This window comes from Mixophyes fleayi, chromosome 10, assembly GCF_038048845.1.
Source record: "Mixophyes fleayi isolate aMixFle1 chromosome 10, aMixFle1.hap1, whole genome shotgun sequence".
NCBI classification, from domain to species: Eukaryota; Metazoa; Chordata; class Amphibia; order Anura; family Limnodynastidae; genus Mixophyes; species Mixophyes fleayi.
Window position 1 is genome coordinate 94367287 of NC_134411.1, and position 18866 is coordinate 94386152.

At 43.3% G+C, this 18866-nt stretch overlaps 1 protein-coding gene across 1 annotated transcript in view; it reads left to right on the forward strand.

The window, feature by feature from the left end:
• Positions 1–18866, forward strand: part of RHPN2 (rhophilin Rho GTPase binding protein 2) — a 41940-nt gene that overhangs the window by 1457 nt on the left and 21617 nt on the right. The window contains exons 2-3 of the mRNA XM_075189194.1: positions 15947–16059; positions 17962–18090. Of these exons, the coding sequence (XP_075045295.1) occupies positions 15947–16059; positions 17962–18090 (242 nt within the window). The remainder of the gene's footprint in view (positions 1–15946; positions 16060–17961; positions 18091–18866) is intronic.

The following is an 18866-nucleotide window of genomic DNA, read 5'->3' on the forward strand; positions in this document are numbered from 1 at the left end:
CTGTTTTAGAATCGCAAGCCCGGGCATGTTCTTGCTTGCAGGGAATGCTGGGACTTGCAGTTCCACAACAGCTGTAGAGCCACAGGGTGGCTAGGTGTGCTAGGGTCACATGGTCATCTCAGAGGTCATTGTTTTCAATCTATGTCACATCTACATTCGACTGACAGCTCTGTCTTGGTTGCCCGATATCTGTCCTGATGTTAAAGGAGGTTGGAGAATAGCAAGTTTCACTTTTCCTGCTCTATCTAGGAAACGACCTGTATTGGGATGAACTTTCAGTGAACACAAATAGAGTTTTCCATTCTGATTCATTTTGTTCCTCAAGGTGACCGAAGCACTTGACATAATAGGTTGAGTGGGTGATGAATACTGTTAATGGAAAAAATAACGTCTCTGTATGTTAAATAAAGAAAAAATATTTTCACCGACTACATACAATGATTACTGAGCTTGAGAGTCCATCAGAACAAACTACAGACGTGATCAGTACAGTGGGTCGGTATCTTACTGACCATAAGTTGCGGTGTTACCAAATCCGTGTCTGCACTAACCATGGTCATAAAAAATAATTGTTTCCTCAAATGTTATTGTCATACTTAAATAATCTACAATGCTCTATTCAGGAGGGCTGCTTATTGGTCAATCACAGTCAGTTAAAACAATACGTTTATCAATGCCTTTACTCCTCAAAATGCCCATCAGACCTCCCACTTTGCATAAAATGCTCCCTCTAACCCCAAAATGTCCCATGTGCCTTAAGGACTCGCGTGTACTCTTAAACTCCCTTCAAACTTACCCACATGTCACTCAAATCCCCCCTGCCTGCAACCCCCCTCACCTGGGGTACCATGGCCCCCTCTCAGATGTGACCTCCCTCGTTGTTTGGTCACATGATGCGGAAATCAGACGGACAAAAAATAGAATGATCAATTTTTTTCTTATTTATGTCCCACCGAGCGTCACTGTGGCCCCAGCTCTTATTTAATTATCTGGCCTTATTCAACAAGACCTGGGGCCACGGGTGAAGCTCAGTGGTACATAAAGCAGAGAATAAGTTGTAGCAAAGGCCCACGGGGGGTAGAGCCGGGGCCGCAAGAAGGGTCAGCGGGCCGGATGCTGATCTAATTTATGCTGGACCTGAGAGCTTGGTTGCTATGGGTTACCGCCTACTTACCTATTCTCCCACAATGTCCATCCCCCCTCTACCTGCCCACATCCTGGAGAAGTGGGCGGGACTGTGCCCTGCCAGTGCTGAATTTTGGTCCTGCCCGTGCAATGAAACGACACAAAATGGCTGTGCCGTGCCCCTCAGGGCAATAATGCAGTCTCAGCGCAAATTGCTGTGCTATGCCCCCTACCCCCTGCAGGGGAGACGAGTAAAGTTGTCAAGTATTCATTACCTCTCATGTCAAGACAAGGACACCAGACAGTTAATATTGGATCATTCAGATAACATCTTGTCCAATTCCAGTTTAATTCATATTTTTAATATCTTGGAAAGCGAAGTGTACGCTTCCAAGGTGAAGTGAAGTTGCTCTTCAGAATTTTTTTCCTCTTTTCCTCATTTAATGCACGTTCTGTGTTGTACATCTAGGACATTCTGTTGACAAGTTCTAGCCTGGTGTAAACAAAATGGCTGCAGTGTTTACTTCACTCTTACTAAGACAACACCACAGCATGTAACTGTGTTTTTTTTTTTTGTTTTCAAGGCTCGTTCATACCTCAGCCCTGTATGTGAATGAGCCCCTTCGCACGTCCTAGCATTCATTTCCCAGAATACATTTCCAGAGCACAAAAGAAAAAACAAACAAAGTCCTGGTCATCACTCACGTTGCAGGTCTCCCCGTAGGCAGCAAAAAATGAAAGAAGAAGAATTTTTACGCTTTAATCTTAGATCTTTTCCCTTTTGTGTGTCAGTCTTACATTTCTAGAATAACCAGTCCTTGGTTACATTACTGTCCTGTACTTCTGTGCAGACTTCTCAATTACTGCTTGAAGCAAGCTTTAACCCTTCCATTGATCGTGAGCTGCAGTGATGTGAAGATCATAAAGGTTTAAACACACTAAAACTGACTGTATAATGTATGTATACAGTTATTCATTTTTGCAGAGCCTGTATCCTGCCTAAATGATAAAGTATATCTTGTATAAACAACTATTTCTAATGTTAACGCTTTATACCTAATAAGACAGGATATCGTAGCAGCGCAGGAAGGACACCTCAAATTATACCGCAAGAGGACTTAAAGACAATATAGCCTAATAGCATCATCATCAGTTATTTATATAGCGCCACTAATTCCGCAGCGCTGTACAGAGAACTCAATCACATCAGTCCCTGCCTAATTGGAGCTTACAGTCTAAATTCCCTAACGTACACACACAGAGACTAAGGGCAATTTAATAGCAGCCAATTAACCCACTAATATGTTTTTGGAGTGTGGGAGGAAACCGGAGCACCCGGAGGAAACCCACGCAAACACGGGGAGAACATACAAACTCCACACAGATAAGGCCATGGTCGGGAATTGCACTCATGACCCCAGTGCTGTGAGGCAGAAGTGCTAACCACTAGGCCACTGTGCTGCTCATCAGATCCAGGGGCAAACGCAGGATTTGTAGAGGGGGGTTTCCACACCATGCCACCAGTGGGCGTGGCCAGCATGCATGGGGGCGTGGCTATAACTTTAGGCAGCTTTGTGAAGCGGGAGCAGGATCCAGCCACCTCAATTATACAGTGCCCCAGGCTTTGAGGGGGTTTCCAGGCACTAGGAACCCCCTTTCCACCCCCCCCTCGGTTTGCCTATGAGATCCCTTACGAATGACCGCATGTATGACATTTGGCTGTTTTGTTCTTTCCTAGAAACTAATATCCTTGTTCCTATCCACAAGATCTGTTTAAAGTTTAAGCAGAGCAACGCCGTATAGTTTTAATAAAATAAATGTTTATTGCATTGAGTTCAGAACACCGAACGTCAGACAGAAAACTAATCATGTGTCAGTATCCTAAATGCCTGCACACCCTTTGTCAGGGGATATCACCGGGACTTCTCCTAATCTATAACTACATGATTCCACAACCTGTAGATCTGCAGCTTTTGTGAATAGACAAGTTTCAGCATGCCCTGACCGCCATAGGCATGTATAGTTCCAACAGATGAAGACGACCTACCTCTGCTGTATAGTAATAATGATAAATTACATACTTTCTATCTGAGGCCATTTAAAATGTTCTCTCGGGACAATCGTTTATCTTGATTTATAATATTTGCGTAGCGTTGAGCTTGTAGATACAATCGGATTCCATTTAGGTGACACATTAGAGGTTTGGTTAATACCAGAATTTATTAGGGTATAGAACCAGTTTGTGGTGGGAGAGGACAGAGTTTATTGTTCCAGGAGTGTAATCGAAGTCTCTCAGCAAACAAGAAAGTGTTGTTTCACCAATTGTTTTTGGAAAGTGGTCTTAATTGGTCTTGTTAGGCTCACATCATAAGGAAACGGCCATAATCCTTTTTGTTTTATCTCCCAGTGGACAAATTCTCTTTTAAGCCCAGAGCAAACATTTACATCCTTGCTAAATACTGAACAAAGGCCTTTATCTGGGGGATTTAAATACAGTTTAGCTCCAAGTCCCCCCCCCTGCAGAGAGCTTCAAATAGGGAGTCTAAATTCTCCTTCTCCCTGCTAAACAATTCTAAAGTTATCCTCTTCTCTTGAAAGAAGGATCAGGATAGCGGTTTAATGAAAAGATAATCTTTCAGACTTTATTTTTTTGGGCTTACTATGCAAGGTACCGCTTTCAAGTTCCATACAATAAACTCCATAGCTACTGCAGAACCTCTTGGGGGGAGAGGGGAACTGTCAGATATTGTTTGGCATTAATTTACTTATTTTTACCTTAAACGAAAACCATAGATGAAAGACAAATCGCGGTTACCTGAAAACCTCTGTAACGTACAAAAAAATGTACAGATCTGCTAGGCGGCTGATTTTTTTAGAAAAAATACAAATAAAGTGATATTTCCTAGCTGAAAAAGCACTAGTTGATGAATTTAAACATGGTTATGGGAACTCCGGGGGGTAAATATATGAAGCTCCTATTTTTGCAAGTTGCCAGAAACCGGCGACTTTGCAGGGGAAATTTAAAGCGGCCTGTAAAGGCAAGTTTGCTTTCACACGCCAGTGCCGCTTTAAATTGCGCCTGCAAAGTCGCCGATTTTCGGCGACTTGCAAAAATCGGAGCTTGATACATTTACTCCCAGATCTGTCTGAGAATTAGATTAAAAACTGAAGTGCCAACTAGAATCGGATTGGTTGCTATAGGCAACATCTCCACTTTTTCAAACCCACTGTTTAGTAAATATACCCCTAGACCATCATCATCATCATCATCATCATCATTTATTTATATAGCGCCACTAATTCCGCAGCGCTGTACAGAGAACTCATTCACATTAGACCAACCAAGTATCTTTGGTAGTTTAGGTGCTAGGCTGAAGAGCTGTATCACATTGTAGAGAATGTAAGGGATAAAAGATCAATCGAGGTTACTGTTTGACTTGGTTTTCTGCCGTCCCCATCAAATTCAGTGCACTAGGATTTTGATTGTGTATAACGATCATTTGGGAACACAAGTGGTGCGGTGGTTGATCGATGGGATCAGTTTTGATAAACCATATAGCAGTGTGTGTGGCCAGCTCAAAGGGAGGGCGAGTACTGAATGGTGCACACAAAAAAACAAAGCCCTTTAGCTACTCCAACAAATGGCAGCGGATCAAAACTCTTTGCCACACAGTTACAAACGCTATGGAAAGTTATGCAGTAGAAATATTACAAGATATAAATTTCATCGTAACTCAATTAGAGGCCTTATGGGAAAATTAAAAAGATAGGGTTGGGCAGCACGGTGGCTAAGTGGTTAGCACTTCTGCCTTTCAGCACTGGGGTCATGAGTTCAATTCCCAACCAAGGCCTTATCTGTGTGGAATTTGTATGTTCTCCCTGTATTTGCGTGGGTTTCCTCCGGGTGCTCCGGTTTCCTCCCACACTCCAAAAAAACATACTGGTAGGTTAATTGGCTGCTATTAAAATTGACCCTAGTCTCTCTGTCTGTCTGTCTGTGTGTATGTTAGGGAATTTAGACTGTAAGCCCCAATGGGGCAGGGACTGATGTGAGTGAGTTTTCTGTACAGCGCTGCGGACTTGGTGGCGCTATATAAATAAATGATGATGATAGTGTTAGAGTGCACACATGTAACTTCTGTCACGACGTGAGAATTGTTTCAAATATATTTGTGCATGTCACCAGATGCCTCTTTATAGTTAATCAATTTGTATGTTAAAGTTCGTGCACGTGTACATTGTTATACAGATACGAGGCCGTAACTAGGGCTGAGCGATAGGGGGACAACCGCCCAGGGCGCACCGGCGAAGAGGGACGTAGTTTATGAATATTTTTGGTTAAAATTGAGGGCTGGGGGTGTTATTTTTATTTCTCGCACATTACGGCTCTGCACAGACCTGCCATGTGCACTTTTCACCTCCTTTTATTTTATTTTTCTCACCCCTACAATGTTGGTGGAGGATACGGGAGGCTGCATGCTGTCAAATAAGCAGCTGAGGTTCCTCTAGCATTGCATACGTGCTCGTTACAGAGTTTCTAGGAATAACATGACCTTGATAATTTAATTATGTTGGAATCTGGGGGAATAATATCTGCATAGATCAGTTTGCGGTGACCCTGTTAAATCACATGGTTTTAAAGAATCTCCGGCAATTAGTCGTGGGCCCGGAGAGAGACGCTGCTTCTGCAAACCTCTCTCTGCTGGTTCTGTTCTTCGCTGTGTTGTTTCTGCAAAGAATGATATGTCTGTGTAGATCGCACGCGTACAGAGCCTGAAAGCGGGTTATTTGCAGTAGAAATTCCTTCCTGTAAGCACAGAAGGTGTCCGATGCTTATATAATAATCCTGACGTGACAGCTAGTAAACAAGTGTGATGTGTCGCCCATCTCGCTTGTATTGTTCTTTTTGTCAGCTGTAGATATTGTACAGCGAATCGTCCTGACGCCTTAATGAGCAGTTGTCAGTGAGGAATTTAGTGGTACAATGCGCTGCCTCACGGACGGATTTTTTTTAATGAAGTGTTCCGTGTTGTACAGCGTGGGTTCTGGTTGGTACATGACGTGTGACAGTAATGGCGGTACTGTTATGCTGTCGGCGGAAACCTCTCCTTCGAAATGTTTCTACACCTAGGGGTAAATGTATCAAGCTGAGAGTTTTCCGGCGGGTTTGAAAAACCAATCAGATTCTAGCCATCATTTATTGAGTACATTCTGCAAAATGATAGCTAGAATCTGATTGGTTGCTATAGGCAACATCTCCACTTTTCAAACCCGCTGGAAAGCTCTCAGCTTGATACATTTACCCAGTGCCGTAACTAGACATTTTAGTGCCCTGGGCGAGACAGGGCACCGGCGCCCCCCATCTAAGTGGGAGTGACATTTGCTGAGTGGGTGTGGCCAACCTAATGTGGGGGTGTGGTTGGCACATTACTGAAAATATTCTGTTACACATATTTGCAAATGTATGAAAAGCCAAATGCATGTATATATATTTATATCTATATAGATATATCTATATAGATATATGGCACTGGGTTAAATACCAGTGGCACCACATGTCAAACACAGTGGTTAACTAGTATTTGCACTTGCGGTCTGTGGGTTCCTTAGAGGACCATGCATTTACCCCAGAACGCACACGCGTTCCACTGCTTCTGATGCCGGGAAGGAATTGTTGCTTGTAGGGGAGCTGGATTAGAGCCGTGGTTTCTTATGGGCACAGAGGCAGGTATCGGGCGGCTGCGCCCCCTTGGGCTTGCGCCCTTGGCGGACGCACCGCCGTCGTTATGGCTCTGCTGAACATTCTTACTTACATTCTGCTGACACCTATTACAGGCATCTACCTATAGGTTATGCCAATATATAACTAAGAACAGACAGCACCTTCTGAGCAATCAATAGTGAGCACAGCACACTAAATAATCAGTAACATACATCACCCACTGAATAATAAGCAGCTGGCATCACGGGCTGCGCAATCAGCAGCAGGTATCACCTACATAAAATCAGCGTTAGGCATCACCCTCTCAACAATCAATAGCCAGCAACAGTCACTGAACAATCAGAAGCAGACATCACCCACTGACTATTAGAATCAACAGTGGGCATCACCCACTGACCACTACAATTAGCAATATGCAGTACCCACTGAACAATCATACTATGAACTCCAGTAACTTGGAAATATAGAAAGATTGATTAAATTACTTACTTACTTTGGTAAGTTGTATCCGGATGGTTACAATTATTTCCCGGCATCAGAAGCAGTGGAGCGCATGTGCGTTCCACCGAAAGCAGGAAGTTCGGCATTTGGAACGCATTTGCGTTCCAAATGCCGAACTTCCTGCTTTCGGTGGAACGCACATGCGCTCCACTGCACTGCTTTTGATGCTGCAAATGAATTTTTGCTTTTAGGGGACCTGGATTGGATCCGTGGTTTCTTCTGGGCACAGAGGCAGGTATCAGGTGGCTGCGCCTCCTTGGGCTTGCGCCCGGGGCGGTCGCACCACCCGCACCGCCGTCGTTACGGCTCTGCATTTACCCCCTAGTGTTCAGACCAGGGCTGTGCGACAGGGGCGACCGCCCAGGGCTCGGTGCTGAAGGGGAGGCGCAGTTTGTGAATATTTTAGGTTCCATTGCTTAAAATTGAAGGCTATGGGAGTGGTAGTTTTACTTCTTGCCCCAGGCGATTAAAATTTTAAGTTACGGCTCTGGTTCAGACATCTGGATGAAGCGGTTCACAACTGATCGCTAGCATGGGTGTCTGTGACTGTTTTAATGTGTTTGGAAATGACCTAGCTCTTGGGGACTAATATTGAGGGACATAGGACACTTGATCATCACCATTTATTTATATAGCGCCACTGATTCCGCAGCGCTGTACAGAGAACTCGCTCACATCAGTCCCTGCCCCATTGGGGCTTACAATCTAAATTCTCTAACACACACAGACTAGGGTCAATTTGTTAGCAGCCAATTAACCTACCAGTATTTCTTTGGAATGTGGGAGGTAACCAGAGCACCTGGAGGAAACCCACGCAAACACGGGGAGAACATACAAACTCCACACAGATAAGGCCATGGTCGGGAATTGAACTCATGACACCAATGCTGTAAGGCAGAAGTGCTAACCACTGAGCCACCCTGCTGCACTTGTTTGTTTGTTTTTATGTCTTTAACCCTAGCATATCTATATAATCCGATGGTTCCGATATGGGGACAGTGCTTGTCATAAGTTTTTTGCTTGGAAAAATTAAGCAAGCATTTTACATGATATTTTGGCCATAAGGGGGCACTGTTCATGTCACATCTAAAGCTGATCTCGTTTTATGTTGACCAAGCAAGCAGCATTGCAGCACCCGGTCCCAATAATAAAAGCCATAGGTGGTCCTGGGACTTGTAGTTCCACATTCGCTGGAAAGTCACAGCCTGACGTTATATTTGAAAAAATTTGTCTTTTCGCAAGGATCGTGAAGGCCCATCAGTTTGTTATTTGGTTTGCTGTCCCTGTACAGTGTGTCCTGTGTTGAACTGTGCAAATTAGTAAAATATTAACAGAGAACAATATCTCTCTGGAACAGAGGTGAGCAGCCTGTGGCTGTCCATCTTTGTGGAACTACAAGTCCCAGCCCGGAACCACCTGCTCTAGAGCAGCATAAACTCTTCTGAGAACAAATATAGATATAATAAACTGCAATCATCCATTTTCCTTCTGTCCTCATAGTGGGCCTGAGTCATTAAGGAGAGCAAAGCATAAAGGAGTAACTTTGCACTTGGGCAAAACCATGTTGCATTGGAGGGGGAGGTAAATTTAAAATGTGGGGACAGATTTATAGTTGGGATCTGGCATGTCCTAGATCAACTTTTAAATTTTAGTGTAAAAATAAAGCTATGAAGTATTTGTGTGCTACATGAAAAAAAGTATTTAACTTATGTGCAAAATAAAAAAACTCATTTGCTCCCCTTGCATTGTAGCATGGTTTGTCCTGGGGAACATTTATTTACTCCATTTTTTGCCTTACTTTCCTTAATGACTCCGGCCCAGAGTGTGGAATCTGCAGACTCTCTGTTTACCGTTCCAGCAGAATTGTTTACTTCCGTAAGTTATGTTCTAACATTTTGCATATGTATTGTTTATATATGTATAGGTAGGATAATAACAAATAAAAACGGGTATTCGGACTTGTTTGTTTTTCTGCTGGATATCCGAAAGCGGATGTCACAACACTCTGATTCGTAAACAAGTTCCATTGTGTAAAGCTGGGTACATATCTGCGCAATTATTGTGCAGATCACACGGCAATCAAGCGTTTGGTCAGATATTGCATTAGTGTGTACGCTCCAATGATCATGTTTTATCGCACCAAAACACTTTGCGTCTGTTGGTTTGGTTTTATAAACTTCCTAAAAATCACGATCGATGATGGAACGATGTCGGACAAATATGGAAGTGTGCACGCACTCACCACCAGCAGTGTAGGCAGATATCTGTAGTGTGTACACAGTTAGGATCTTTTCAGCAGATGGTTATGACAGATGAAGATCACAGATCTGAAGGTCAATCGTGTAGGTGTGTACACAGGAATCTGCATGTTCTTTGGGACTTCCAGACGTTGGTGAGATCGTTACAGAAATCCCATCTGAAGTAAGATCGATGTGTACCCAGTTTTACAGTATTGATTTTATAGGTCTTTCTCAGTCCCATACATGGTTATACTCCGTGGGTCTTCATGGTCACTCGGCTACCTACCGAGCTACTTATGTTGGTGAACTCGCTCCTATCTAGTATTGCCGTTGATGGCACGAGGGAGAAGCTATGAGCAGGCATTCTAGTTGTTTGGAAAGAAAGCTGGCTAGCTGCTGATGTACCGTATTGTTCCTTTTTCTAACATAAAGGCATCAAAACAAGTCCTGATTTGATGGTTTTGATTAGATACCCCCGAGCACTTGGTATGCCCCTCTCAGGGGCAAACGCAGGATTTGTAGAGGGGGGTTTCCACATCACTTTGCCAGTGGGCGTGACCAGCATGCATGGGAGTGTGGCTATAATTTTAGACACTGCTTGGCTGCTCTCCAACTCTTCCTATCCCCATAATATACATGGGCATTGCTGCGTGCACTACTGTTAGGTGCACGCAGCTCTCCCTTTTCCAGCAGAGCCGTGTGAAGCAGGGACAGGGTCCAGCCACCTCATTTATACAGTGCTCCAGGCTTGGAGGGGGGTTTCCATGCACTAGAAACCCCCCCCGGTTTGCCTATGCCTCTCTTCCAGTGTTCTGCAGCTTTAAAGAAGCTAAAAAATAGGTATCATAGGTCCCTATGACCACTGTGCACTAAATTCTTCCATTATGATCTGTTCACCATGTACTAGAACATGGCTGCATGTCCCCTGTGTGTATCCAGCCTTAAAACACCCAGCTGTGACACCCATTGTGGTGTTATCTTGTCTTATCCATAACAATATCAATATTGGTTTAGAGTTTAAGACTATACTTGACTATAAATACTGTATTGTCACTATGAATGGAGTATACATTACTATGCAGACGGGGAATCTGGTAAAATAATTAAGATGATTAATACATAAACTGTGGAAACCTCATCCCAAGATGTTATGACCTGTGAAAGGGTTAATGGAGCGGGCGTGTGTGTGGTATAAAAATAGCTCTTTTCATGTGTAATAAAACTTGTTTTTAATGAGGATTTATGAGATGTGAGATTATTGTGGGAGGAACTGACATTCTATCTCCCTATGGACCCACCTAGGTTAAAGTCTGTGATCTTCCTGTAATTATCCCGTGGTTCAGTTATGTCTGTTACACGACACAAGTCCTGATCACCCAATAACAACCTGTAACTCCCTCCAGCTGATGTCGTCTATGTGGAAATGTGACGTGGACGGTGGGAGCTGTAGTCTAGCGTCATTGCGTAATATGATATGACTCCAATACAAAACTCTAAGCGAAACAAAATGTTATTCCTACAATATATTTCACAATGAACGATCTCGCATTTCACTGCCAGAACGGCTGAAAGTATTTTGGAAGTTGCATGCTACACACTGTCATATCTGTGTGAACATCAAAAATCGCTCGCTTGGGTCAGTAAATAAACAGAATTATTGGCAGCATTAGCAATGTATAATAGTCCAGACCCCACCCCTCACTACCACCACTTACCTATTTAAACAACACTCAAAAAAATAATAAAAAATAAATGTGTCATTGAAGATAATTGTATTTGCTCTTAGTTTAAGAAACATCACTACAACCCATATTAAAATAAGTCTAATTTGTGCTTATCATTGAACACAAATGTTTTTTGGTCTGAACAGGTGTATCGATCGCCCACAGTTTCAACCCAATTTTCCCTCCTAGATGCTATTTTCAAGATTTGATACCTTTTAGAGTTCTATAAATAATTGGGTTCATTTTCTATTATTTGCCATCATTTTATTTTATTTTCTAATTATTAGTTTTTCGTTAGGCATTTAGCATTGATGATTTGGAGGCACTTAAGCGGTTACTTTTCCTTTTTGAGCACAAAGCCGCCCCTGTAACGTGAGCGTCTCTTCCTGCCGGCCGTATTGATTCCGACCTTCACAGGCCTTTCAAAGGCAGGAAGCCGAGCTGTTCTGGACCGTTTACCAAGTACAAATACCTGCAGAGCTTTTCTGTTACCTACTGAGATTGAAAGAATCCGTCTCCTTGTTAATTATCCACCCGTGCGCTGACAAGTGGAAGTCTCCTGTGTCCTTAAAGCCGGCAGAATTATGTTGTCTGTGGGTCTCCTGCTGTTGTGTGAATGGCTCTCAGGGCATGCTGGCACTTGTAGTACTACAACGGCTGAGCCAGAGGCAGGTTGCCCAGGCCTGTTCTAGTGGAAACTGAGTTTGATTAAACCTTATTGACGATGCGCAGCACAACGTGTTTGCGCTATAAGTGCAGATGAGTGTGCGGAACGGCGAAAAAATCTGAAGAGGTGCAGCGTGCTCAAGTCTAACCGCCACATCTAAGTCCACCCTCCTACCACTTTATTACCACCGCTTTCATTAAATGAAACTTCGTTTTTTTCTATTAAAATACTGCCTGGTGCTCTCCAATTTGTGAGAGTTAAGGGGCATCAGGACTGTGCTCAGCTTTGCGTGTGACGTTGTATTGGCGTTGGTCATAGTGCGCTTAGTATTGCCCTTCTGTGTAACTGGAAGGCGTAAGATTCATCCCATTGTATTCAGTCTTCATCTCCTGATTCTCCAGGATGACCGCAGTTTTGAAGTGGGCGGGGATAGAACAACCCGTAGCCAATCGGATCGCTGTATTGTTCCCCTCCTAGCCGTGAGATCTGCAGAAGTCTCACAGCAGCACAGATTATTTCAGGAGCAGAGAGTGCTGATCTTGTAGGCGGGTGTGACCTGAGCACTCATGTGATTATATTCGTGTAGGCAGCACTGCATGTGACGGGGGCAGTGTCGTAATGGGAGGGTAAGGGGGGATACTAGAAGGATCGTGGTCCGCCACGCCGCTTTTTAGAAGCTTTAGTAAATCTACCTCTTAACATAGAAACTGGGGACTTCATTTATTTAATTGATTTAATTTTCCACTCCCTCACGAACTGGTGCAGTCCATCCTTTTCACCAAGATCCATTGTGCCTGGATCAGAACAGTTAATGTACAGATCTGCTACTGGTACATCTCATCACTAGTACGTCACCAACAGAAAATTCTAGGCTTGTAACCTGTCATTTTAACAGCGGCCGTCCTCGGAGTGGACATAATTACAGGATTCGCCTGTGGGCTAGGCTAGCCTGCTACGTGACTCTCGGCAGATTTAACCATCCGAAAGTTCACCAACAGGCAAGAAAGTGATTGACAATCAAAATGTTCGGAATTCAAGTATTGCGCAATACAGATGTGTATTTTCTCCTGGATCTGTAGTACTGGCTGGTGAATCTTCTAGCTACAATCCATTAACTCCCTCCCCCCTAAAGTCCGAATACTGGGTCTTGTTCCACAACAGCTGCTTCTGTCTACTGAATGCATGCCAATATATTGTGGTGACGGTTCAGTAAATAAATGCTGATCATCCGCTAGATGGAAACCAAAGAGAAACTTGTAATGGAATTACATCTGCAGAACAGCTGAAAAATGTTATATCTCTGCAATATTGCCCCTAGTTAGTATGTATACAAACCAGGTGTGTTGCATTCCAGATATATGCAGCAGGAGAGTGCTTCTACCACTTTCACAATCACTTTGGAATATCAGAGATGAGTTGTATAGTTATATTATATGCATTGATCTATAATCAGTCGTGGATAAAAATAGTGAAGAATTCAATAGTCGGTCAAAACTAGGGCCCAGTAGGGTCGTTTAAGGAGTTGGGGTAGACGTGAATCTGTAGATATCACTAAAAGTGACGTCCAAAAGTATTTAGTAAAATCTCTAAATCCTCGATTTGGTTCATCCCTGTTTAAACCCAAAGCATTGTCCACTGGTTAGTGGAAAATATTCCATATATTGACTATTTCTGTACACGTTTCCAGCTTAGAAATTGATCATATCATAAGACCACTGTCTTTTAAGATGCATAAAAACATATAATTATTTCTACATATAGTTGTGGGATAAACACTGTACGATTGTACAGTATCAAAACCTCAAACAGCCCAGACCTCCTGTTAGACTGCGATACTCCTAAGGATTCGGAGTTGGCCCATACGTTCTGGTTGACCACGTATCTACTTGTAGATGCTAGTCTCCTGCCAGCCGAGAGAGTGTATGCTATACATAGGCAAACCGAGGGGGGTTTTCTAGTGCCTGGAAACCCCCTTCCAAGCCTGGGGCACTGTATAATTGAGGTGTCTGGACCCTGCCCCCGCTTCACACGGCTCTGCTTGAAAATGGAGAGCTGTGTACACCTAACAGTAGTGTACGCAGCATTGCCCATGTATATTATGGGGATAGGAAGAGTTGGAGAGCAGCCAAGCACTGTCTAAAATTATAGCCACGCCCCCATGCATGCTGGTCACGCCCACTGGCGGTGTGGTGTGGAAACCCCCCTCTACAAATCCTGTATTTGCCCCTGCTATACACCATACAAGCCCTAGCAGGGACTAATGGCCAGATCACTATCTAGGTGTAACCCAACTAGGACCTTGTGCTTTATATACTTCCACACCCAACTTTTTACAGCCCTGACCCCTGATCGGTATTCAGAAGGTCTCTATACTGTTGCTGACCTCTCTGTTTATACGCACAAGTTTACAGAAATTTTCTTGCAACGTTTGCATTTTACCAACACTTTTACAACGTTATAGCAAAAACTAAAGCGGTTCCAGACCTGTACACTTGGTTTTCAATGTGGCTCATTTAACCTTCCACAAAGTGGTCTGATCTCCTTCTTACACTTTTTTTCTTTTCCTTCAAATATCAGTAACAAATTTTATGTGGTTTTAACATTTAATTAACTGATTCAGTCCAATTATTTTATATATGCAGAGCTTACAGTATATATGAGCAACAAACTGGAAATAGCAGCAAGTTTAGACATTCAAATATAATGTTAAACACTCCTGTTCCCAAAGGCCATGTCGTCAAGTTACTGCAATTAGAAAATAAGTGGGAAAAGCAGTAATTTGGTGATTTGCATTTTTGCTTCTGGTTGGTCAATTTACTGACAATGCTGTTACTCCCTCTCTATGCAGATGAACACCATCAAAGGATTTATCAGGATACTGCACTTAAAATCCATCATTGTTGTCAATGTTCGTTCTCAAGTAGTTGCAGATTGTCTGGGCCTGTTAGAAAAACAATGCCGCTAGTTGGCCTTATTAAGGCTGGTGACTTTTCCCCAATAAATCCCCCTTTACAGCCCTATTTACTGCTCATTGAAGTAATGGCTGAGTCCAGGATGTTCCCTGCTTGGCCTCAATGTCACAGGACAATGGGCCCTGTCTCGCCCCACACGGTCGGCCCTTTATGTAGGGACATCATCCCGCTATTAACAAATCCCACGCTCTGTGGATGCTTTTCACTAAGGGGTGACTCACGTTATGAGATCTCTGACAATCAAAGGCCTCCTTTATAGGCCCAGATCTCCTAAACGCCCCGTAGACACAGTAAAGACACACATGAAGTGGCCACAGGTTTAATGAGCTTTGCTTTTCACTTTATTTTTCTGCAAATGCCTCGTTCTGTATACACCGCTTAATTTCTCTGCAGAATAGAATGTGTTGTCGTCAGGAGTGCACTTAATGGCTTCACACGCAGTGGGGGGCGGCCATTTTGTCGGCTACACAAATATTCTTGAGTGTGCAGCCTAACCATTCACCGGGAGTAAGCGCACCAAGATTGTTAGTCGCAAAGTGCCCACTGATGCCACTGGCGGTTGGTGAATTGATAGGCTGCATTCACAGGGATATTGGGTAGGCCCCCACACAATGGCTGCCTCTAGGCAGCAGGTGAATATCTGCCATAGCCTCCAATGGAAAAGTGCCCCTAGTGGTCAAATTATATCTCACATAATGGCAACCTGTGCATTTCTTACATTGCCATGGTAACAGCTAGAAGCCACAGGTTGACTAAACCTGTTCTGTTACCTATGGCAACCGGTCAGGCCTTAGTCTAACTTGCATTGATAATGAGTGGTTGCTATGGGTTACACCATATTGGCATTGTTTATAGAGATACGATGGTGCACTGATGTCACTCTGTGCCAGCTGTTCTGCCAAAGTAACACAAGATACCCCATGCCAGTTATTTTCTGTAACCCCTTGGCTGCTGGATGGGCATCTGACAAATGTGCTCTTCTTTCTCCACTGCAGGGTAAATCCATCGCTCAGACCGGTCGCAGCAAACTGCAGAATCAAAGGGCCGGACTGAACAATCAGATCCTGAAAGCCATGAGGATGAGAGCCGGAGCTGAGAACCTCCTGCGGTACGTTCCCATCCATTCATCCCCTCTCCCTCTGCCCAGCCACTAAAATGAAGCCTTTGTTCTGTCTGCTCCGGTGATCTTAGATTCCCAGAGCAGATTCCCAACAGATGCAGGAGACTAATGAACGCCGCCAGACAGAGCTTCGATTGTAGCAACAGTTCATACACCGGTTACCATGACTCTCCCTCCCCAGACTGTGCATCAGGGACCCCTGGTTACTGTTTCATTGCTTATTGTTTTGTTGTGAAAAGCTCCATGTATGGTATAAATAGACAGATACACAGGTGCTTATATTAAAGCGTCTTTAAAGTAAGTCTTTCATTTATTGTTTACCATCAGTCCTATGCTGTTTTTTATTCCCTGATCCACCCCTTGAAACTCTTGTAAGAACATACCCCGAAATATCTGAGCTTTAGCACAGAAAGTGTTGCTCAGGTCACAGAGATGGGGCGCCTCTAGTCCCTGGTGGTACTTGTTACCCACAACAAGGCAGATTTGCAGCACTGTTACCCGCAACAAAGGCAGAATTGCAACATTGTTACCCGCAACAAGGCAGGTTTGTAACATTTTTCTGTTCCTGCAACTCCTATATTGTAATTTTTCTGCTAATTTGGCTCATTTTGGGCTGCTTAAAACCACCATTAATTATGTTCTAATTATTTTTTCTTTTCACCAAAGAGCCCTTCTCATATAGACCCAGTCAGCGAGCAGAACGGTGACTGGCACCTCTAGATTTAGTGATTTATAAGGCATCTGCCCTGGTGGTCCAATGCATCAAAACCACAAGAGCCCAGGGGGGGCATTTCTCACCCCCCCCCCCCTCCTCAGTCCAAAAAGCCTCTTCTTCCTTTTTTTTTCTTTTTTTTTCTAAAGGCTCATGAAAGACTCTCTCAAAGTTTTTTGTCTTGTTTCAACTTATTGTTGGAGGTAACAATCTATTGTAATGTTGAGAGTCTTGTACAATTCCATGTTCCATATGGGGGACAGATGAAATATCCGTTAAATGCCGGTATCTAAATATGCCCTTAGTATAACTGTAAACTATAAGCTACAGCGACCAATCAGATGTTTACGGCCATTAATCACGCACTGGACTCCTGAAAGCGCCTAACTGAGTGGCCGCTGTGGATTACGGCGCTTCTTAGCCGTGTATTATTTGATTGGCGTTTCCTTAACTCTTGCAGTTCCATAAGGATCTCTTGCTGGGAAAAGGCAAAAAAAGGAGTAAATGTTCTCTGGGACAAACCATGTTACAATGCAAGGGGTGCAAATGAGTTTATTATTTTGCAAACAAGTTAAATACTTTCTGTTGTTTCATGTAGCACACAAATACTTGATAGCTTAATTTTTACACTGAAATTTAAAGTTGATCTAGGACATGCCCTACCCCAACTATAAATCTCTCTCTCCGCATTTTAAATGTACCAGCTCTCCCCCCCCCCCCCCCCCTCCAATGCATCATGGTTTTACCCAGGTGCAAAGTTACTCCTTTTTATGCTTTGCTCTCCTTAATGACTCGGGCCCTAGCAGGTAGGATTAGTTCAGTGGATCATTTAAATCTGAACCAACAGTACGGAAAACCCATGTTAATGCAGAAAATAAGTTTTTTGTTCTTAGATGTATATCTAATCAGTGCATATATAGGTGGCAGGGCCAATAACGGCGGAGAACAGCTCCTGTACACGATTATCTGCTGGAACTACAGCAGACCTGAATTTATGCCGTATACGTGCATACACGGTATATATTCTTCAATGGCCGGGAGCTAATCCTACGGAGAGGTTGAGAGGAGAATGCTAAAAATTCTGAGCATGTGTGTAACCTACTCTTCTTTTAAGGAGACCCTGCAGATGGTATTCTGGACCTAACAACGTGCTAATAATTATTTTCCTGTCTCTCCAGAGTAACGACAAACAACAAAGTGCGAGAACAGGTTTTGCTGGAACTGAGTTATGTCAACTCGAACCTTCAGGTTCTCAAGGAGGAGTTAGAAGGACTGAACATATCGGTGGAGGTGTACCAGCACACTGAGTAAGACAAGGTTTATGGTTTTATAAAGATAAGATTGAATTAATCCGCAAAAATTCCATTTAAAGAACAAACTGTGTTTCATTCCAGCCCTGCCTTTATTTACCATAGAGGCATATCTTGCAGTGATAATAGTGCTTAAGTCTCATTTCTGTCCTCTCGGCTATTTTGAGAACCTCTCCTACTGCTATACCTCTAAGGAGACTATAGGAATTCTTTAGCTGATAAGAGGGCTGTCTGGTAGTCACATTTGTGTGTTTGTAATGAAATCTTTAAAGCTACACTACCTACCCTTAGCCGGAGCCCTGTTGGCTGCTACATGCTGCCGTTTTCCTGGAGCTCTGCCGTTTCTGTAATAAACAACCAGCAAATGAATTCAGCTAATTCAAGTTTAAATGGTGGCATAGGGTTTATGTGAGCAAGATGACTAATTCCAATAAAGACTGCAGCTTGGTTGATTGGTCCTTCAGATCTCCTATCGCCCCCTCTCTCGTTGTTTTTTTGTAAGGGATCTGGCTTTGAAAATGATTTTCCTAGGTGTTAGTGCAGCTTTAACCTGGTCCCATCATCTATAGACCGTGGAGGCAGCCATTTTTTGGGTCAGTGAATAAATTGGAGGCATCCTTGAATGTAGACGAGCAGATTCAATTAAGTTGTTGATGATCATTGACTTGTAACAGAAGTTGATAAGAGAGATTTAATTTAGGATCTGTACTTTCAACCTTCCTTTGTGTCTGAGAAATTGGATTTGTGTCTTTGAGATGTCTAATTTGATGTTG